Raw genomic sequence first — 23,039 nt, 5'->3', positions numbered from 1 at the left:
ATAACATAAAATTGGTAATAAGAAATTAGATGCAACGTAAAATATCAAGTTAGTGCAATTCTAAAAGCACTCAGCTGTAATGACTTTAACAAGGCCCACAAGCTGGACCTGTTAGAGTATGAGCTCCCTGATTGAGGCAGTTAATTGTGCCCAATCTGGGAGCCCTGCAGAGGTGTATATAATGTGGAGTGTCTGGGTTACCAGCACTCAGTGTGTGTACTCTGGGAAGTACCTCTCTGAGTATTACTAACTATTGTAAATAAAGCTGGATTTGGTGAAGGGACACCGGCCTCATGGGAGATATTTCATCTGCCATTATCCTTTTCCCAAGCACTGATTTTTGAGGTTTTCCAGAAAGCGAAATTCTTTGAAGACACTCAGGAAGTCAAAAGGTTAATGCTAAAGACTAAGGGTGGTACCATTGCAGGTAAGAAATGCTGGCTGGTAATTTCACTTATGAGAGACTTGAAGGAACATGATCTCTTCACTCTCATCAATAGCGGAACAGAGATCAAGGTGTAAGCATTGCAGTGTAAGGTCCCTAAAAGAGTACATTGTGAAGAAAGCTGCTGTAGGCTAAGTGTGATCATCATCAGTAGGTTTGGATTGCGCTGGCAAATGAGTAAAGGAGGTCATTAATAAAAAACAGTAATAGAGTTGGAGAGAGAATGGAGCCCTAAAAACCCATTAGTTGATGGAAGCACTGTCAGAGAATCAGCTATCAACTATTGCACAGATAAAGCACTCCTCTGTGGAATCCTGAATACAGTAAGAAGTTTAACAACACCAGGTTAAAGTCCAACAGGTTTATTTGGTAGCAAAAACCACAAGCTTTCGGAGCCTTAAGCTCCTCCTTCAGGTGAGTGGGAATTCTGTTCACAAACAGGGCATATAAAGACACAAGCTCAATTTACAGAATAATGGTTGGAATGTGAATACTTACAGCTAATCAAGTCTTAAAGGTACAAATAATGTGAGTGGAGAGAGCATTAAGACAGGTTAAAGAGATATGTATTGTCTCCAGACAGGACAGCCAGTGAGACTCTGCAAGTCCAGGCAAGCTGTGGTGATTACAGATAGTGTGACATGAACCCAATATCCTGGTTGAGGCCGTCCTCATGTGTGCGGAACTTGGCTATCAGTTTCTGCTCAGTGACTCTGCGCCGTCGTGTGTCGTGAAGGCCGCCTTGGAGAACACTGACCCGAATATCAGAGGACGAATGCCTGTGACCGCGAAATCTAGAAAGATCCATAACGGAATGCACACCTCTTACACCAAACCCCATGGTCATATTTTTTTAAAATCCCACAACTCACTGTTGGCTTTGAACAAAGAAAATTACAGCACAGGAACAGGTCCTTCGGCCCTCCAAGCCTGCACCGACCATGTTGCCCGACTTAACTAAAACCCCCTACCCTTCTGGGGACCATATCCCTCTATTCCCATCTCATTCATGTACTTGTCAAGACACCCCTTAAAAGTCGCTACTGTATCCGCTTCCACTACCTCCCCCGGCAATGAGTTCCAGGCACCCACCACTCTCTGTGTAAAAAATCTGCCTCGTACATCTCTTTTAAACCTTGCTCCTCGCACCTTAAACCTATGCCCCCTAGTATTCGAATCTTCCACCCTGGGAAAAAGCTTCTGACTATCCACTCTATCCATACCTCTCATAATCTTGTAGACTTCCATCAGGTTTCCCCTCAACCTCTGTCGCTCCAGTGAGAACAAACCAAGTTTCTCCAACCTCTCCTCATAGCTAACACCCTCCATACCAGGCAACATCCTGGTAAATCTTTTCTGTACCCTTTCCCAAGCCTCCACATCCTTCTGGTAGTATGGCGACCAGAATTGAAAACTATATTCCAAGTGCGGCCTAACTAAAGTTCTATAAAAACATGGCTTGCCAATTTTTAAACTCGATACCCTGGCCGATGAAGGCAAACATGCCGTATGCCTTCTTGACTGTCTTCTCCACCTGCATTGCCACTTTCAGTGACCTGTGTACCTGTACACCCAGATCCCTTTGCCTATCAATACTCTTAAGGGTTTTGCCATTTACTGTATATTTCCTATCTGTATTAGACCTTCCAAAATGCATTACCTCACATTTGTCTGGATTAAACTCCATCTGCCATCTCTCCGCCCAAGTCTCCAAGTGATCTATATCCTGCTGTATCCTCTGATGGTCCTCATCGCTATCCGCAAATCCACCAACCTTTGTGTTGTCTGCAAACTTACTAATCAATCCAGTTACATTTTCTTCCAAATTATTTATATATATTACAAACAACAAAGGTCCCAGCACTAATCCCTGAGGAACACCACTTGTCACAGCCCTCCATTCAGAAACGCACCCTTCCACTGCTACCCTTTGTCTTCTTTGACCGAGCCAGTTTTGTATCCACCTTGCCAGCTCACCTCTGATCCCATGCGACTTCACCTTCTGCACCAGTCTGCCATGAGGGACCTTGTCAAAAGCCTTACTGAAGTCCATGTAGACAACATCCACTGCCCTACCCTCATCAATCATCTTCGTCACTTCCTCGAAAAACTCGATCAAGTTCGTGAGACACGACCTCCCCTTCACAAAACCATGTTGCCTCTCACTAATACGTCTACTTATTTCCAAGTGGGAATAAATCCTGTCTCGAAGAATTCTCTCCAATAATTTCCCTACCACTGATGTAAGGCTCACCGGCCTGTAATTACCTGGATTATTCTTGCTATCCTTCTTAAACAAAGGAACAACACTGGCTATTCTCCAATCCTCTGGGACCTCCCCTGTAGCCGGTGAGGATACAGAGATTTCTCTCAAGGCCCCAGTAATTTCCTCCCTTGCCTCTCTCAGTATTCTGGGGTATATACCATTAGGCCCTGGAGACTTGTCTACCTTAATGTTTCTCAAGAACCCCAATACCACCTCCTTTTGATCTCAACATGACTCAAACTATCTACACATCCTTTCCCAGACTCATCATCCACCAAGTCCTTCTGTTTGGTGAATACTGACGCAAAGTACTCATTTAATACCTCGCCCATTTCCTCTGGCTCCACACATAGATTCCCTCCCTTGTCCTTGAGTGGGCCAACCTGGCCACCCTCTTGCTCTTCATATATGTATAAAAAGCCTTGGGATTTTCCTTAATCCTGCTGGCCATTGCTTTTTCATGACCCCTTTTAGCCCTTCTTACCCCTTGCTTAAGTTTCTTTCTACTTTCCTTGTATATGCCCTTCATCAATTAACTTTCTTCCTGTCATTGACATAGTTCTTAATTGTCTCTCTTTGTCCTTCTCTTTTTATTTGTTTCGACCCTTGCCGTGCTCCATTTCAATGAAGGATCTGTGCAAAACTATCATAATGGCTTTTATGTTTTGTAATGTAAAACGTTAGGGTGGCACGGTGGCACAGTGATTAGCACTGCTGCCTCACCCGCGCCAGGGACCTTGGTTCAATTCCAGCCTCAAGTCACTGTCTGGGCGGAGTTTGCACATTCTCCCTGTGTCTGCGTGGGCTTCCTCTGGGCGCTCTGGTTTTTTCCCACAGTCCAAAAGATGTGCTGATTAGGTGGATTGATCATGCTGAATCTCCCTCAGTGTATCCGTACAGGCGGGTAGGGGATTTTCACAGCAACTTCAATGCAGTGTTAATGTAAGTCTGACTTGTGACACTAATAAATGAAGTTAAAAAACATATGTTGACCGACTTGCTTCGTATTTCCAGCATTTTCAGGTTTTTCTTTATTTATTTATGTCTGTGAGATGTGAACTCTGCACCTGATAGGAATGTTCCATTTGAACCTTTTGGCTAATTGGGCAGATACATTGATTATTGCTGCATGAGCCTGGTAGTTGTCATTAATTCGAGACAAAACTTTGTTTTTGTACAGACAACATTTATTTTCCTCTTCTGGTCATTTTTATTTTGAAACTTGGAAGGACAGCAAACAGAATAGTCGCAGGAGTGTGCTGCAGAGAATGTATGTAAAAGCCCTAATACTCATTCCAAACTGCAGGCAGATACGTTCAAATTATTTTTTACACTAGCTAACTAGATTTTCATTTCATTAAAATCATGCAACTTCCTCAATTGTAGAAATGTGCAGAAGAGTTGACAAATTCCAGGCGAAGTGGTGAGTACACAACACCAGCTGTGGCCTCCATTAATGTCATCCAGTAAACCCACACTAGATTTTGTTAGGAAGTTGTTAAAGTTTATCTAGCTTATTGCAGGCTTCTCAGTGGAACCACCAAATCATTTTTAAGCAGGTAAAATAGGAAATCTAACCATGGGGACCAATATTAATGGAAATACTGGTGCATTAATGTATCCTTCTGTGAATTAATGTACTGTTGTCTGCAGTGAGACTTGACTCTACTGTATTAAAAACAGAACATGCTGGAAACAGCAAAACATTTGTAGAGAGAGCAAAACAGAGTAAATATTTCAGATTGATTGACTTCTGTCAAAATGAGAAGATGTTGGAGATTAGTTTTTAAACAAGTGAAGAAACTTAAGATGGGTTTTGAGGTGTAAGTGGTCTTTTTGCTTCTTGTTCCGATCATTTTTGCCTTGCACCATCATCCCTTTTATCTCTCTAGTCATTTAGCTATTGCTATCTGTCCTATCACAAATATACATTTTGTTCTTTCTTGACTCACTTTTCCTAGCTCTGTGCTTACTTGAGACAATATGAACATAAGAATAGGAGCTAGACTAGGCCATATGGCCCCTTGAGTAATTTCAATCATATTATCCCCACATCCCTTAATTACCTGAGTACCCAAAAATTGATCAACCTCTGTCTTGAGTATATCTTTTGCGGTCGAGAATCCCAAAGGTGCACACCATTTGAGTGAAGAAATGTCTCCTCATCTCGGTGCTAAATGACTGATCACTTATTGTGACTCTGTTTTCTCCAGTGGGAAACATTTTCTCAGCCTTGACCCTGCCTATCCCCTTAAAAATGTTTGCTTTTACAGCGAGCTCACTCCTCATTCTTCCAGCCAGTTAATTAGTCCTGCTGGCAGGCGAGTCAGTAACTCAGTGACACAGATTTAATCCAAACTCTCGCAACTCGTTGGCAGAGGAACTGGGGTGAGATGAAGAGCCATTGTTTTCATGCAGCAATTTAGTCCAATCTGGAGTGCAGTGTGGCAAAAACAGATTGAGTAATAATGTTCTAAAGGGAATTGGATCTATAAATAAATGAGGAGGTCTTAGGGCAAGAGCAGGGGACAGGGACTAATTGGACAGTTTATTCAAAATGTTGGCTGTGGGTGGCACGGTGGCATAGTGGTTAGCACTGCTGCCTCACGGCGCCAGGGACCTGGGTTCGATTCCTGGCTTGGGTCACTGTCTGCATGGAGTTTGTACATTCTCCTTGTGTCTGCGTGGATTTCCTTCGGTTGCTCCGATTTCCTCCCACAGTCCGAAAGACGTGCTGGTTAGGTGCATTGGCCATGCTAAGTTTTCCTTCAGTGTCCCCGAACAGCCGCCGGAGTGTGGCAACTAGGAGATTTTCACAGTAACTTCATTGCCATGTGAATGTAAGCCTACTTGTGACTGATTATTAACTAACTTAACTTGAAGAAGCACGATGATCTGAATGGTCTTTTTCTCTGCAATAGCACGCCATGATTAGAGTGGGATTTTACGGCTGCGCTCATCCCGAAACTGTAAAATCCCACCCGTGGTCAATAGACCTTTCCATAGTCCACCCCTCGCCTGCTCCAATTCCTGTGGCGGGCGGGACGGTAAAATTCTAGCCTCTGAATCGCAAACCCTAAATGCAGCTACTCTGATCCTGGCGAAGGGTCATTGACATGAAACACTAACTCTGTTTCTCTCCCCATAGATGATGCTTGATGTGCTAGGGAGTATTCCCAGCATTCTCTATTTTTATTTCAGATGTCAAGCATCTGCAGTGCTTTGTGTTTGGCATCAATGCTTTAATGAATGCATTGTTGCCTGCAGTGAGAGAGTGCAGCTTGTTCTGCTGTGTGTTGAATGAACACACTGGATCTGATCCATAAGCGCGTCACTCGTACCTCTTCCTCAAGCCAAGTATTTGTTGCATGTGTTGAAGTAGTTGCAGGGGAATTACTGCTCACTGCAACCACTGTTCACAAGCTTCGCTTAAGGCTGAATAAGGCAAACGGAAAGACAAAGTTCCCAGCCAGCCATAGTGGCTAAGCAAAGAAAACTAAGTGAGCAAAACGTCAACCATCTGATCGAACTGAACTTTACAGAAAAATGGGTGGATAATTTATGCAATCGCTCCTTTTGCAGCTGAATCAAAGGGGTAAATTTGTAACAAATACAGATAACAAATAAGTAACATTCCGGTGCACCCCACTGAGGATCTTGAGCAGAGCTGTCATGAAGTGGACGAATTCTAGCTGTGAGCTTTTCAGTCGTGAGGCACCTACCACTCTATTTCTGTATCCCTTTCTCTGTATTTCTCTTTTTGCCTTCACAACCCATCTGGCTGTGGATTTGCAAGTGAAAGAGGAGAGAAAGCCGGGGGCGGCAAAGCTAATCCGCTATTCAGTGTGCTAAAGAAAGATGTCTATTATCACTGTAGAGTTTATCATTTTCAAAGATGATTTTTCTCCATTGCTATGGATTCTGGGCTAGCTGTGCTTCCATAGCCTCACGGTGCCTCACTCTCCTGTGATATGCTGCAAGATAAATAGAAGGATTAGAGGCACATTGCGACCTTTCATGTGAGAATTCTCCACAAATGTGAGAGAATTGGCAGCCCTTGCTAAAAAGATTACAGAAAGGCAACAATATTGAAAGGTGCAACCTGCAATGTGTTGAATATTGAGTAGTTATGAGTGCATGGCGCTTGTGGATCATGGCCCCAAATCTGGCATTGCAAGCACTGATTCTAAACTTCCTGCAAATCCCACAGCAGTGAAACTTGAATATTCGGTGAAAGGTCTGATTGATTTGGCTGAAAAATATTGGAGATCAGCTTCAAGCCTAAACCGATATCCCAAAGCACTATAAGCATGAACAAAGCTTAAAAACATTGCAGTAGGTTTGAATGAAACACTGCTGTTAAATCAGATTGATCTGGTTAGATGTATGACTGCTGTTATATTGATGTGGAGATGCCGGCGTTGGACTGGGGTAAACACAGTAAGAGTTTTAACAACACCAGGTTAAAGTCCAACAGGTTTATTTGGTAGCAAATGCCATTAGCTTTCGGAGCGCTGCTCCTTCATCAGATGGAGTGGAAATCAGCTCTCAAAGGTTTGAGAGCAGATTTCCACTCCATCTGATGAAGGAGCAGCGCTCCGAAAGCTAATGGCATTTGCTACCAAATAAACCTGTTGGACTTTAACCTGGTGTTGTTAAAACTCTTACTGTGCTGTTATATTACCAGGCATCCGTGAATGTCAAGTGAATTTGAAATGCGGCAGTACAAAAATGGCAGGAAAATCTTTGTGTTGAATCCAAATTTGATTCCCCAAGTGCATCACAACAGGGAGATGTTAAGGCCATCTCGAGTCAGTAGACGTTTGTCATTTGCTTTGCACCCTGTTGTGCAATAGCTCTAGTCTGTCCTGAGGCTGCATTTTAAAAACTGTCCCATTGTGCCTTCAACTTCAGTGTGGTATATTTTGAATGTTTCTTTATTACAATGTACTTAATTTACCATTCAATTCCAATCTGCAAAGAGGGTAGCTTCAAGCAATTTCGATGAGAAAGATAATTTTACTGAATTGATGCCTATTCTGAGCCCTGGCTACTGGATAAACACGTCTCCTACAGTCAGTCTTCCAATTGTGGTTGGGAACTTGCTGCGTGTTGTATTTTGAAGAGAAACTACAAAAATACCAACAACTTGGAACAGATTTGCAAAGTAACCTTGTAATCCAAGTAATCGGGTTTGCTTGTGGAGTTAGGGGGCTGCTAATGCTTTCATTCCATGATATTGTAAAGGTTGGTGGGTGGACAATGTCCTGATCTGTTAAAAGCAATACTTTATTTCCAGTTTCAATGTGTGCAAATGATGATGCACCCCAGGCACAAGTGTGGCACAAGAGCAATTCATTAATTTGCTGCATCAAGCAACCTTAGTGTCAGGATAAGATGGAGCAAGATTACTCTTGTATTCATAGAGAAAACAATAAAATGAAATTCTTTTTAGCGCACTTTTAGTGGACAAAGTGTGTTAAATTAGTGTTGCCCAATTCAGGGTCATCATGGGCTAGCACAGTTTGTTATGAACTGCTGTGTCTGGTCTGCACTCTCATTGAGTTGGGCCATTGTTTTGAGGGGATCTGAAGCAAAAGATATTCTCATCTGGCCTTTTGCATGTGCTTGGCTCTCCGTCAGTGGGTTATGTCCTGGATGTTGAGACCTTCTAGAAAGAAGTGCAGGCTGGTAATTTCTCAAGCTAGGCAAGATTTTTTTAAACATACTATAGAACTCATAGAAACCCTACAGTGCAGAAGGAGGCCATTCGGCCCATCGAGTCTGCACCGACCACAATCCCACCCAGGCCCTACTCCCACATATTTACCCGCTAATCCACGCATCTCAGAACTCTAAGGGGCAATTTTTTTTTAACCTGGCCAATCAACCTAACCCACACATCTTTGGACTGTGGGAGGAAACCGGAGCACCCGGAGGAAACCCACGCAGACACGAGGAGAATGTGCAAACTCCACACAGACAGTGACCCGAGCATCGAACCCGGGACCCTGGAGCTGTGAAGCAGCAGTGCTAACCACTGTGCTACCGTGCCGCCATGGACAGGGTCAGCCATGGTTCAGTATTAGCATTCTCTCCTGAGACAGAAGACCTAGTCCTGAGCAATAAGCACAGAACCCAGGTCGACATTCCGTGGCAGCGTTGAGGGAGGTGCTATCCTTTGGATGGAACATTAAACTGAAGCCTCATCTTCCCCCTCAGACGGATGTAAAAGATCCCAGGGCACTATATGAACTAGAGCAGATGTGTAGTCCCTGATTCTTTGGCCAGTATTTATCTTTTTCGCCCCTCAAGAACAGATCACTAAATTGCTTTGGGAACTGGCTGTGTGCAAATTGCCACGATTTCCACATAACAACAGTGACTGCATTTCAAAAATACTTCAGTTGTTGTAAAGTGCTTTGAGGCAACTTGGGGCTGTGAAAGGCGCTATATAAATGCAAACTTTTCTTTTTAACAGAGGGTTTTAAGAAACTCCTCCGTATCGGGTAGGTACATTGTTAGTTTGTGAAAGATTCAAGCATCTGTTGAAAAGCCTTTCTGTACTTTCAAGTACATGTTGTGCGCGTTATAAATCGATGGACAGGGATATGAAGTCAGGCTAATTGCTCAGTTGTGGGTTGTTTTTATTTTTTGAGAATTCCAAGTGAGAGTTGATCAATTTCTAAAAAAAAAGTCTTTTAATGATTTTTTAAAAAGAAGGCAAACAAAAGATATTGTAGTATTTTAAAGTTTTAAATAAATATACTGCTTTATAAGTTTTGAACACTGCGTAAGTTTTGAACATTGCACAGAACAAATAGCAAGTCCTTCCTACATCTTTGGCTGCCAGGGGCTCTTGAATTTTTTTCTCTCTTGTATTGATCAGTAGCTTTGACCAGCTTTTTATTACCTTACTACTCAAGGTTCATTATGTGGTTTTATGTTGGTTCATGCAGTCTTTGCACTAAAGGTAATGAACAGCTGTGTCCAAAGCAAGGTGCTTACATTTCCCATGGAATTACCTTTGTAATCCCATATCGACAGGAGAATGTAACAAACAGCCTCTTAACTAAGGTCTCCTTTGAAATGTACATTTGTCATTAATTTCAGTCTGTGGTATGGTAAGATATTCCCTGTTGTGACGGGTGTTGTTTTTGATGCCACTTTTAGATTGGGATGCAGGATTATACTTACGTGCCACTAAATCAAATCAAAGATGGAGTCACTGTGAACGTGTATGGTGTTGTGAAATTCTTCAAGCCTCCGTATCGCAGCAAAGGAACAGGTACGTAAGGAACATACGGTTTTAGACATGGTCAAAGGTTACAGGCCAAGTACTTCAAAGAATGAGAGGTAATCTTATTAAAACTTACAGAATTCTTACAGGGTGTGACAGGGTAGAGTGTTTCCCCTGGCTGAGGAGTCTAGAATCAGGGGACACAATCTCAGAATAAGGGGCAGTATAGTTAGGCCTGAGATCAGGAGGAATTTCTTCATTTCGAGGCTGGTAAATCTACAACATTCTCAACCCCATAGGGGAGCTCAGTCACTGAACATGTTCAAGACAGAAATTGATAGATTTCTGGATGCTAATGGCACCCAGGGATATGGAGACAGTGGCGAAAATGCCTTAAAGCTAGATTACCAGCCATAATCTGTTTGAATGGTGGAGGAGGCTTGACGGCTCAAATGGCCGACTCCTGCTGCTGAGTTCCAAGTGCAACATTATCTACGTTCAAACTATGTAAATAAATATACACAAGTTGTGCATGGTCAAAGAACTACACGGCATTGAATGAACCTTAATGTGACAGTCTATCACACCAGTATAGGCTGTCTGAATCAGCCGCCCACTTATCCTATTCCCCTGCTTCTAATCTCATATCCTTCCAAATTGTTCTCTTTCAAAGATTTATCTATTTTGCTTTGAGAAGCTATTTTGGATTCTGCTTCAGCACCATTTCTAATAGGCATCCCACGTTCTAATGAACAGCCTCTAGTTACTGACTCATCATGCGATGAAAACTGTTTCTCTTTGTTTACATTTTCAAAACCCCTTCTCATTTTGAATTCCTCTATCCAATCTCTACATGTCCTTCTCTGTTGTCAAGAGAAGAATCCCTGTTTTTCCCAGTCAACTAATGATAAATGAAACCTCTTCACCCTGTTACCATCTTGGACATTATTTTTATGAAGATTATCTGGTATATAAAAGTGTGTCCATTGCAGATGACAATATATGTACATTAATTATAATTGAAACATGTAACATAAATTGAACCATATCCAATGATTTGATGGAAAATGTTACATTTATGGTTGAAAGTAAAAATAAAATTTGCTTTACAATATATCTTGTAAGTATTACTGACTGCTGTTCGGCAGTGCTTGGTAGGGTGATACAAAATGCTGGAAATACTCAGCAGATCTTTCAGCATCTGTGGAGAGAGAAACAGTTAGGGTTCTCTTCAGAACTCAGTTCTCAAGATCAGTATTTTTACCAATCATTAATTGCCCTGGAGAAGGTGATGATGAACCACCATCTTCAGCCACTGGGGTCCATGAGGTGTAGGTACATCTACAGTGCTATTAGAGAGAGAGAGAGAGAGGGAGTTCCATGACTGTGACCAGCGACAGTGAAGGAATGATGATATAATTCCAAGTCAGGGTGTGTTTGATTTTGACAGGAGCGTGCAAGTCGTCATGTTCCCATGCATTTGCTTGTTCCCTTGTTCTTCTAGGTGATAGAAGTCATAGCTCGGAAGGTTCTGTTGAAGATGCCTTGGTAAATTGCTGTAATACATCTTGTAGATGGTACTTTGTTGCCACTGTATGCCAGTGGTAGAGGGCATAAATGTTTAAGGTGGTGGATGGGGCCCCCTCAAGTGGACTGCTTTGCCCCGGATGGTCATGAGCTCCTTGAGCGTTGTATGCCAATCTTTTCATTTGGGGCAGTACAGTGGTTAGCACTGCTGCCTCACAGCGCCAGGGACCCAGGTTTGATTCCTGGTTTGGGACACTGTCTGTGTGGAATTTGCACATTTTCCCGTGTTTGCGTGGGTTTCCTCCGGGTGCTCCAGTCTCCTCCAACTGTCCAATTGGATGGATTGTGGATTGGCCATGCTAAATTGCCCCTTAGTGTCAGAGGCACTAGCTAGGGTAAATGCATGGGGTTATGGGGATAGGGCCGGGTGGGATTGTGGTTGGTGCAGACTCAATGGACCGAATGGCCTCCTTATGCATTGTAGGATTCTATGATTCTAAGTGGAGAATATTCCATCACATGACTGATTTCTGCCTTTTAGATAGTGGGTGGGTTTTGGGAACTCGGAGGTGAGCTGCTTACTACAGGATTCCAATGCAGAAAACCCCTGACCTGCTCTTGTAACCAGACTGTTTATGTGACTGGTCCCATTAAATTTCTGGTGAATGGTGGCTCCCAGAATATTAATGGTGTGGAATTCAATAACGGTTTCGCCATTAAAAGTAGAGAGGATGTAGTCATTACCTGTGTGTGTGACACAAATGATACTTGCCATTCTCAAGCCTGAATGTTGTTTAGGGTTTTTGCTGCATGCGGGCATGGGCTGCTTCAGTAAATGAGGAATTGTGAATGGAACTGAATATTGCAATCATCAACAAACACCCTCACTTATATTATGATGTAAGGGAGTTCCTTGATGAAGCAGCTGAAATGCTTGGTCTTCAGTCATCATTATCATGTGTGCTTTGTCCAAAGGCAGGTCCATGGCTTGTAGCCTCTTGCATGTCTCTCTATCTTGTGCTAGTCCTTTCATTTGCCAATAATTTCCTTCAATTTTCAGGCCAACCAACATTGATATTCCCTTCCTTCTTCTTCCTCTTTTTCCTTGGAATCTTCCCTCCATGACATCTCTTAGTTATCAGTTTCCTCTTAAGATGTGCCCTACCCAGTCTCTGTCTAATTATGTTCAGCAAATATCTTTATTTGTCAGCACTTCATCATGCATTATTTTTTCTGTCCAGCAAGCCTTTCCATTCTCCTCCAAATCCACATTTCTAAGCTGTTTAGCAAGATGGTCTCCGCTTTTTCTGTATGGCCTAAGTCTCTCATCCATACAAACCAAGATCTTTACAAGTCACTTTTTGAGTTGTTTATTCAGCTTTCTGGTTAGCAGTTACCAAATATACCCTTTCCCATGAGTATGTTTGTTCATTGTTGCATCTTCCATCTGCAGATATTATGCTTCCTAAATACTTCTGGCACCTCTTCTAGTTCTTTTCCTTCCATGAATGTATGAATATTTCTTGGTGATTGTTCGGTATCCTTCACTTTGGTTATGTCAATGTTCACTTTTGTTCCGAAGTTCATGCCTGCTGTTACTTGTCAATCTACTAGTCGTAATCCTAAAATGTTTTGTCATCTGCAAATCTCACTGATGTTATACTTCTCTCCCAACCTTAATGCCAGAATCTGTGTCTTCACATGCTTCTTTGATCATTGATTTGATTTAGATTTGATTTATTATTGTCGCATGTATTAGTATACAGTGAAAAGTATTGTTTCTTGCGCACTATACAGACAAAGCATGCTGTTCATAGAGAAGGAAAGGAGGGGATAAAGAATGTAGTGTTACAGTCATAGCTAGAATGTAGAGAAAGATTAACTTAATGCAAGGTAGGTTCGTTCAAGAGTCTGATGGCAGCAGGGAAGAAGCTGTTCTCGAGTTGGTTGGTACATGACCGCAGACTTTTGTATCTTTTTCCCGACGGAAGAAGATGGAAGAGAGAACGACCGGGGTGCGTGGCGTCCTTAATTATGCTGGCTGCTTTGCCGAGGCTGAGGCAAGTGTAAACAGAAGTCAATAGATGGGAGGCTGGTTTGCAGGATGGATTGGGCTATATTCGTGACCTTTTGTCAGTGCTTCTGCATTGACATTGAAAAGAATTGGTAATAGCACCCTCGTTGAAATTCTCTTCCACATGTGGTTCTGACTCCTTGTTGGCAACTCTCACGGTTGCTGTTTATCCCATATACAGATTTCCAATGAGTCATCTGTCTCTCCTGTCTATTCCAATGTCTTTCAGCACTTTTGAGAGCTTAATCCAGTCATCCAGATCGAATGGTCTTTCAAAGTTAATGAACCAAACAAATAATTCCTGAACTGCTTTCACTCATTTATTTTCTAATGCTGATTGCTTCTCTTGTTCCTCTTTCTCCTTGAATTCAAACTAATCATCTCAAATGTAGCTCTTTGCCTTCCCACCTACTCTCTTTGTTAGAACTCTCAACACAATCATTGACACTTGGACCTTCAAACTACTTGTACGAAGGTCAGAGCAATGGCATGCCTTTGGCTTCTTTCATAGGGTGATCATTATTATTATTACCTGTGTGAAGTTCTCTGGCCATTCTCTTGAGTAATTATCTTTACACAGCTTCATAAACAATGATCTAGGATGAGATCTTCTGGCTCTTTACGCCAGTGGGATCTTATGGCCCTGCTGACGGTGCATCCCCGCCACGGGTTTCCGGACAGCGTCGGGTGGAATTGATGGGAAATCCCTTGGAAAGCGGCGGGACCAGAAGATCCCACTGCCGACCAATGGCAGGCCACTGAGAAACTTGCTGCCGGGAGGCCAGAGAATCCTGCCCCTTAAGTTCTTTCCCGTGTTTTTAATCAGATATTTAATTAGATATTTCATTTTTAGCTACTTTTCCAGTTTTTATCTCTTTTGCTGCTCCTATCTCACTCTCCATTTCTGGCCCAATGAAATCGATGTTAACGTTACCCTCTTCTCAGTTTTGTCTCTTTTTTTCCATATAGTTCTTCAATATGCTCCTTCCATGTTTTTCTAATTTAATCCGGGTTTGTTAATAAAACAACTTCCTCACTCTCTATGCTGAGTGCTGCTAATCTCCTTTTCTTTTTCATACATAACCCTTCCTGGTCAATCTAATTCTTTGAGTATATCACACTGCTCTTTTCACCAACGTTCCCATGCCTTTTTTGTTTCTCTTTTAACTTGTTATTCAAGCGTCTGTATTTCAACTTGCCTGCAGTCTTGATATTCTTGACTCCTAAAGACTCTGTGATGTTCTGCCCCTTTGAATCTGTTTCCATTGCTCATTTGTGTTGGTGGCATCCTTGTCTTTGCTAGCTATTGCTTTGTTTACTTAATTTGCAAATTCTTCACTTACTTCGCTCGGTCTCTGTAGATTCCACAGTTTTCTGCCTCAGATTTTTTTCAATTGAAGTACTGTTTCCATTTTTCACAGGATTATGGTTTGAGTCTGTGTCGGCTCCTGGCCTGGCTTTCGAGTTCTTATTGTTATTCCTGTATCTTTGCCTCACCTTCAGTTGAACGCTTCCTGTATTGCCAAACATGTCCCATGTATATCACCTTTCTATGATGCTGGAGTCATGCGTTTGTTATCATGAGTACTGATCTTCTGCATAAATCTACCAGTTATTAGCCTTGTTCATTTTTCCCAAGACCGTACAGACTCCAATAACCACAGCCATTTTCTTTTGTGCCAGGTATGGCTCCAACCAGTGGAAAGATTTCCCCCTGATTCTCATACTGCTCAAACAAAGCTTTTGGTTTGTTCACTGAGATATGGTTTAATTGTTTCAAAATTTCTTGAAATGTCCCACTTGTTTGATGGGATGGATGTGAGTTGTGAGGCGAGCTAACTGAGAAAAATGATTTGCAGAGTGTTTGTCGACATGAAGCTTTATGACCGAAGTTTTCCAAGGTTGGTCAACTTTGCCAATTAAAGAAATTGAGTGACTTTTACCCACCTATTAGCTGCTGATGCCTTGGTTCTGTGTACGTCTGTATCCACTTTTCATTGCAGGTTTAATCAATGGGAAGCATTGCCTGAGTAAAATTGAGGTGTTAAAAAGTGAATATGTTGTTAATCTTCATTTACAGGCAGATTGTAGTGATCTGCCATCTGCTGTTGAAAGTAAGACACCAGATGCTCTTCACTGACATACCTCTTAGATAGCAGTCTGTTATAAATTTAGGCCATTCATTGAACTCTTGTGCATGGGATATCTTCATGTACCGTGAGGCAAAGCTAAAGCCTGACTGTAAAATTGTGATCCTGATTTAGAACTGTTCACAGTTGTTTTGGCTCCAGGTATCAATCCTCCCAAAAATCACAATGTATGTTATTAAAAACGTTTTATTAAATGTTTCTTGTCCACAACTTCAATTTAGGCAAAGCATATGACAAAGACTTATTCTGTTGTTGAATTTGAATGCAAAAGAGCGAATTTTCCTGTTCTGCCAGCCACGGGAATCGTAGCAGGCGAGGGGCGGACCATGGAAAGGTCCCTTGATCTCGGGCAGGATTTCCCAGTTTCAGGGCGAATGCAGCCAGAAAATCCCACCCATAGACTGTGCTGCATTTCCCATGATGCCGCAGTTAGCTGCAAGTACACTTTCTCTTTAGCAGTTTATGTTCAAAAGTCTTTTGAAATTACTTCATTCAAGGGGTAAAATTCATTAAAAAACAATTCATTCATGTGCTGTGGGTGTCGCTGGCTAGGCCAGCATTCGTTGTCCATAGGAGACAGAGGGTAGTGGTCGAAGGGTCTTTTTCCGGCTGGAGGTCTGTGACCAGTGGTGTTCCGCAGGGCTCTGTACTGGGGCCTCTGCTATTTGTGATATATATAAATGATTTGGAAGAAGGTGTAACTGGTGTAATCAGCAAGTTTGCGGATGACACGAAGATGGCTGGAATTGCGGATAGCGAAGAGCATTGTCGGGCAATACAGCAAGATATAGATAGGCTGGAAAATTGGGCGGAGAGGTGGCAGATGGAGTTTAATCCGGATAAATGCGAAGTGATGCATTTTGGAAGAAATAATGTAGGGAGGAGTTATACAATAAATGGCAGAGTCATCAGGAGTATAGAAACACAGAGGGACCTAGGTGTGCAAGTCCACAAATCCTTGAAGGTGGCAACACAGGTGGAGAAGGTGGTGAAGAAGGCATATGGTTTGCTTGCCTTTAAAGGACGGGGTATAGAGTATAAAAGCTGGAGTCTGATGATGCAGCTGTACAGAACGGTGGTTAGGCCACATTTGGAATACTGCGTCCAGTTCTGGTCGCCGCACTACCAGAAGGACGTGGAGGCGTTGGAGAGAGTGCAGAGAAGGTTTACCAGGATGTTGCCTGGTATGGAGGGTCTTAGCTATGAGGAGAGATTGGGTAGACTGGGGTTGTTCTCCTTGGAAAGACGGAGAATGAGGGGAGATCTAATAGAGGTATACAAGATTATGAAGGGTATAGATAGGGTGAACAGTGGGAAGCTTTTTCCCAAGTCGGAGGTGACGATCACGAGGGGTCACGGGCTCAAGCTGAGAGGGGCGAAGTATAACTCAGACATCAGAGGGACGTTTTTTACACAGAGGGTGGTGGGGGCCTGGAATGCGCTGCCAAGTAGGGTGGTGGAGGCAGGCACGCTGACATTGTTTAAGACTTACCTGGATAGTCACATGAGCAGCCTGGGAATGGAGGGATACAAACGCTTGGTCTAGTTGGACCAAGGAGCGGCACAGGCTTGGAGGGCCGAAGGGCCTGTTTCCTGTGCTGTACTGTTCTTTGTTCATTGTTCTTTGTTCTATCCCTGATTGCCCTTCGGAAGGTGATGCTGAGCTGCCTTCTTAAACTGCTGCAGTCGCTGTGGTGTAGACGCACCCACAGTGCTGTTAGGGAGGGAGTTCCAGGATTTTCAGCCAGTGACGGCGAAGGAATGGCAAAATATTTCCAAGTCAAGATTATGAGGGGAATTGTTGAGAGACAGAAATGGTAGGGTTCTGATCTGTTTTGTGCTCCATAAACAAGAGAGTGAGAGAGATGAGGGAAAGAACCTTCCATTTGTCATGCAACGGTAAATTAGTTTTTATTAGAATGCATTTTGAAGATAGCTGTTAAGCTCACTTTTTCTTAACAGCAATGTCAGCACTAATGGGGCAGAGAAAGAAAATAAATGCAGAAAATGGTAGTTGGGCAGCCTCTTTCCCTCCCTTCATTTGATTTCTTGTTTAGAAAAAAAGTAGAATTGGGAAACAGATGAGAAGAAAGTACAGCATTTAAGCGATGGGCTGGAGGAAAGATGATCTGAGGGTACTATGGCTTCTTGCTCTCTGCCCTCAGGGATGCTGGCGTAGTTGGAAGATTAAGGATGAGGTGAGTGACAGCAGAGCAAGGGAATGGGCAGGATAGTGAGGTTGTGGAAAGAGTTCATAGGAGATCCAGTAAGGTTAGTGATGGGAAGGAAGGCAAGCCATGGTGAGTCAGAAGTAGTGGAATTTGAGGCGGGGGGTGGGGATGAGACATTGCAGGTGAAAGATGCTGGGGGGGAGGTATAAGTGAATGTAGTGATGAGAGTGAGCTAATGAAAACTTTTTCCGATTCCCACCTCAAATGCAACCCGCAGCCATTGGTGGCTCTATAAAACCCACTATTCCCGCCTAAAAGGAAAGCAGCAAAAGAGAAAAGAGAAGCAATTAACCTGAAAGAGAGTAAAGCAGGAGAAAGGAATAATTAGGATTTTAATAATAAGAGAGAGGAAAAAAAACAGGGTAAGATAAGACCATATTCTCTTACTCAATAACCCTGATGTTACAGGGAGTCAGGTCTCTCTCTCTCACCCCCCCCCCCCCCCCCCCCAAGGGTTCTGATGAACTCAGAGTCATGCTGGTTAACTTTTTTTGCCTCCATTGCCCTGTCTCAAGCAGGTAGATTGAGAGACTGGCTAGCTGTTGGGAGAGTAGGCCTTGGGTAGCAGGTAGGAGCCAGGAATGAAGAAGAGGGAGGAAGGCACGGATCAAAAAGGCCACGGCTTTTGAGTTTTTGTACATCAGAAGGGGAGGAGGGATTCGGGGAGATCACTGGCCAGCGGGTCAGAAGGCAAAATTGGTTATCATAGTCAACAGAGAGCACAGAGGAGGGGAGATCAGAAAGGCTGGGTCAATGGAGATTGTGACTCGGAGGAGAGAATGGATTATTGGGGTGGGGGCTGAGTCCTGAGTGTTGGGGTGGGTGGGATGTGGTTTAATGTGGCATGCAGAAATAGGATTGATTGTGCAATTTCTTGTCCACAAGTATTGTAAGAAAGGCTTAGGTTACCTGCTCCAGGCAGCAGTCCTCGCTATCTTTAGTCATCAGAATTCCTGAGGTCAGCATTAAACCTAAAATGGAGCTAAAATCTGAGGTGTGCAGCCTCAGTAAAATATTGATATGAGTGAGCTGGCTCCTGGGAGCGGCATGGTGCCCGCCCTATCATGCCACCTCTGTTAAAACCAGGTGGGCAGGTTAAAGATTTGACATTTTTACTGTCCACCCAACCCAAACCCACCCAGTTTCAGGGGTTAAAATTCCCCCCATTGTATGAAAGATCTCAGAAGATTGAAATGAGCAGTCTGGGACTTGATTAATTTTACCGCCATCCAGGAAAGCTTTTTTTATGATTTTCAGATTTCCCAATGACTACGAAATGATCTGAAGGGATGGGGGCAAATGTGACATTAGCTGCTGCGCTCAAGTTGGCGTGTCCTGATTGAACATGGCATAACCTGGAGGGCAAAATCAGTGCCCAAGTCAGTTCTCATTAACTGCGTGCTTCCTGTAGGAGAATTGACTGCTTGTCTTTCTCAGTAAAGTGCAAGATGTAACAAAAGGAAGAATGTGTAAAATTCAGCAGAATGTTGCAGCCAGACTTTCTGAGGCTCTGAGACGTTGTACCATCGTGACTGCCAGAGGGCAAGATTCACTTTTGACTATAGGATCATTTCGTTTGGGCCCCTTCATGTGCTTGATAGAATAGTGAGCAAAGACTGGCTCATTAACATATGCATTTACTAATTAGAACTATTGACAGAATTGCAAGCTTGAGTTTGGCTAATTTTCCTTCATTTGTTTTTAGTAAGTTCACTTTTTTGTTTCGCTGATGCAGAGCTTGGTTTCTTCATTTTGAGTCCAGATAATTGTTTTGAATCTTAGTAAGAACGACTTGGGAGAGGGATGGCACGGTGGCACAGTGGTTAGCACTGCTGCCTCACAGCGCCAGGGACCTCGGTTCAATTCCCAGCCTCGGGCCACTGTCTGTGCGGAGTTTGCACATTCTCCCCTTGTCTGCGTGGGTTTCGTCCGGGTGCTCTGGTTTCCCCCCACAGTCCAAAGATCTGCAGGGTGGGTGGATTGGCCATGCTAAATTGCCTCTTAGTGTCAGGGGGTCTAGCTAGGGTAAATGTATGGGGTTATGGGAACAGGGCCTGGGTGGTATTGTGGTTGGTGTAGACTCAGTGGGCCGAATGGCCTCCTTCTGCACTGTAGGCATTCTATGATTCTATTCTAAATTGGGATGCATAGCGACCATTTTCCAAGTGCCATATGATCTTCTAAGGCCTCAAAATGAGGACATGAATTGTGAACAGCTTTACACCTGGAAGTGCATTGCCCACATATTGGATAAGGACAAACGAAAGGCATCTTTATCCCCATGGAACAGACTATAAGCCTTTTGCATATACATTGTGGAGCCTATCACCTGCTTCATACCTCTGCTACAACATGGGTTTGTATGGGCATTGGCCATATGCAGGTAAAGCCAACCTAAGCATCCCCTACATAAAATTAAAATAAGCGCATAACACCGTTTGATAGCCCAATTGTTATTGTCCCCAGTCCCGACTAAAATCTCCCCCCTTTCACCTTCAGGCCCTTACCTCTTGGGTCTCTCCTTTGTCTGCCTAACTCCAACTTCCAGGACACCCTCATCCGTCCACCGAGGCTTTCTATCCTGAGTCCAGCCACTTAACCTACAGTCCTCTGCCTTCTCTGTGCAAATACCCAAAAATGGACAATACCAAATTTTACCTCCAGAATTCAGAACCTGATAAAGCCTCCAGCTACTTTGAGAATATTTGAGCAGACTGCATGATTGTCAGTAAAAAGAAAAATTGTGGCTGAGTTGACGTCTTTCATGGCATGAGTGTTCCTGGTTTCAAATCAGGCAGGTGGTTTAGACACCTAGCAAGAGCCCCTTTCAAAATGTTACGAGCTGCCTTGCATTTAAAATCTGTACTTTGTCGCTTTGTGATGATACATGTGCAATTGATAAATATATATAGTTTTTTTTCTTGTTTAAGGGGGGTGTATAAAATATCAGATTTTTTTCCTGCAGGCAATCAGTGTGTTTGGAAACATTTAGCTCCTGGGTGTAAAAGCAAGTTAGTTACTTATTTCAGCTGGGAACTTGTTACTTTCATAGAGCAGATGGGCTTTTTGCTTGTATCAAAAGATCCCTTGGGAGGTTGATTGACAGGGTCATGTGATAATGAGCAGAACTGGGTCTGTGCGGAGAGAAAGGTCTTTTTGCAGCTTGGAGTGCAGCTCTGCAGAAGTCAGAGACATAGAATCATAGAAACCCTACAGTGCAGAAAGAAGCCATTCAGCCCATCGGGTCTGCACCGACCACAATCCCACCCAGGCCCCACCCCTATATCCATAAGACCATAAGACCATAAGACATAGGAGCGGAAGTAAGGCCATTCGGCCCATCGAGTCCACTCCACCATTCAATCATGGTTGATTTCAACTCCATTTACCCGCTCTCTCCCCATAGCCCTTAATTCCTCGAGAAATCAAGAATTTATCAATTTCTGTCTTGAAGACGCTCAACGTCTCGGCCTCCACAGCCCTCTGTGGCAATGAATTCCACAGACCCACCACTCTCTGGCTGAAGAAATTTCTCCTCATCTCTGTTCTAAAGTGACTCCCTTTTATTCTAAGGCTGTGCCCCGCGTCCTAGTCTCCCCTGTTAATGGAAACAACTTCCCTACGTCCATCCTATCTAAGCCGTTCATTATCTTGTAAGTTTCTATCAGATCTCCCCTCAACCTCCTAAACTCCAATGAATATAATCCCACGATCCTCAGACGTTCATCGTATGTCAGGCCTGCCATTCCTGGGATCATCCGTGTGAATCTCCGCTGGACCCGCTCCAGTGCCAGTATGTCCTTCCTGAGGTGTGGGGCCCAAAATTGCTCACAGTACTCCAAATGGGGCCTAACCAGTGCTTTATAAAGCCTCAGAAGTACATCCCTGCTTTTGTATTCCAAGCCTCTTGAGATAAATGACAACATTACATTTGCTTTCTTAATTACGGACTCAACCTGCAAGTTTACCTTTAGAGAATCCTGGACTAGGACTCCCAAGTCCCTACATATTTTACCGGCTAATCCCTCTAACCTACGCATCTCAGGACACTAAGGGGCAATTTTAGCATGGCCAATCAACCTAACCCGCACATCTTTGGACGGTGGGAGGAAACCGGAGCACCCGGAGGAAACCCACGCAGACACGAGGAGAATGTGCAAACTCCACACAGACAGTAACCCAAGCCGGGATTCGAACCCAGGTCCCTGGAGCTGTGAAGCAGCAGTGCTAACCACTGTGCTACTGTGCTGCCCCACATGTGCAGGCAGTTCCTGAGAACTTTCTTTCTTGCCACAAAATCTCTCCGAAAGTTTCAAGACTGTTAACACACTTTATAGCAAGTATGTTTATGGTTGTTAACTGTATTTAAAATGTTTTTTATGTCTGGAAGAGGGATGTTACTTATTTGGAACTGCAACATGATAACCTAAAAGTAAATTTGCTTCTTTTCAACTTTAAATATTGTTCAACTGTTAGTAGTTAAGCTGCATCATTAGAGTTATATTTAAATTGTGTTATTAAGTAGTTTGTTTTACTATAAAAGATCTCTGATTTGACAGTGAAATCATTCCTGGAAGGAAGTATCCTTTCCTTATATTTATGCCAAAATAGAAACAAAATAGAAACAATAGAAACATAGAAAATAGTCCAAAGATGTGCGGGTTAGGTTGATTGGCCATGCTAAAATAAAAATTGCCCTTAGTGTCCTGAGATGCGTAGGTTAGAGGGATTTAGTGGGTAAATATGTAGGGATATGGGGGTAGGGCCTAGGTGGGATTGTGGTTGGTGCAGACTCGATGGGCCGAATGGCCTCTTTCTGTACTGTCAGGTTTCTATGATTTTCTATGATGATTGTGGGGTCTAGTCTAGCTTCCTAATGTAACTTGGGATTCTGGTACAGCAGCCTGACAGCTTTAACATTACCTGCCCCTTTAATGGTGCTGTTGCCTTTCAGGTTCAGAATCCTGCTTCCTGTCTCATGGCTGAGGCCAAACGAGTGCCTCACAAAGTGTCTATGAGGAGCCATCTTTATTTAAATGAAGTCTTGGAGCAAGTTTGGACACTCAGCCCATGGTCTCAGCAGAAAATTCTTCTGCTGAGCTCCAC

General features: G+C 43.2%; 1 protein-coding gene across 1 annotated transcript in view; it reads left to right on the top strand.

Moving 5' to 3' along the window:
* Positions 1–23,039, top strand: part of pot1 (protection of telomeres 1 homolog) — a 373,135-nt gene that overhangs the window by 107,956 nt on the left and 242,140 nt on the right. The window contains exon 7 of the mRNA XM_078221203.1: positions 9,885–9,999. Within this exon, the coding sequence (XP_078077329.1) occupies positions 9,885–9,999 (115 nt within the window). The remainder of the gene's footprint in view (positions 1–9,884; positions 10,000–23,039) is intronic.

The sequence above is a fragment of the Mustelus asterias genome, chromosome 9, assembly GCF_964213995.1.
Source record: "Mustelus asterias chromosome 9, sMusAst1.hap1.1, whole genome shotgun sequence".
Lineage (NCBI taxonomy): Eukaryota > Metazoa > Chordata > Chondrichthyes > Carcharhiniformes > Triakidae > Mustelus > Mustelus asterias.
This window is presented reverse-complemented; position numbering and strand designations above follow the sequence as displayed.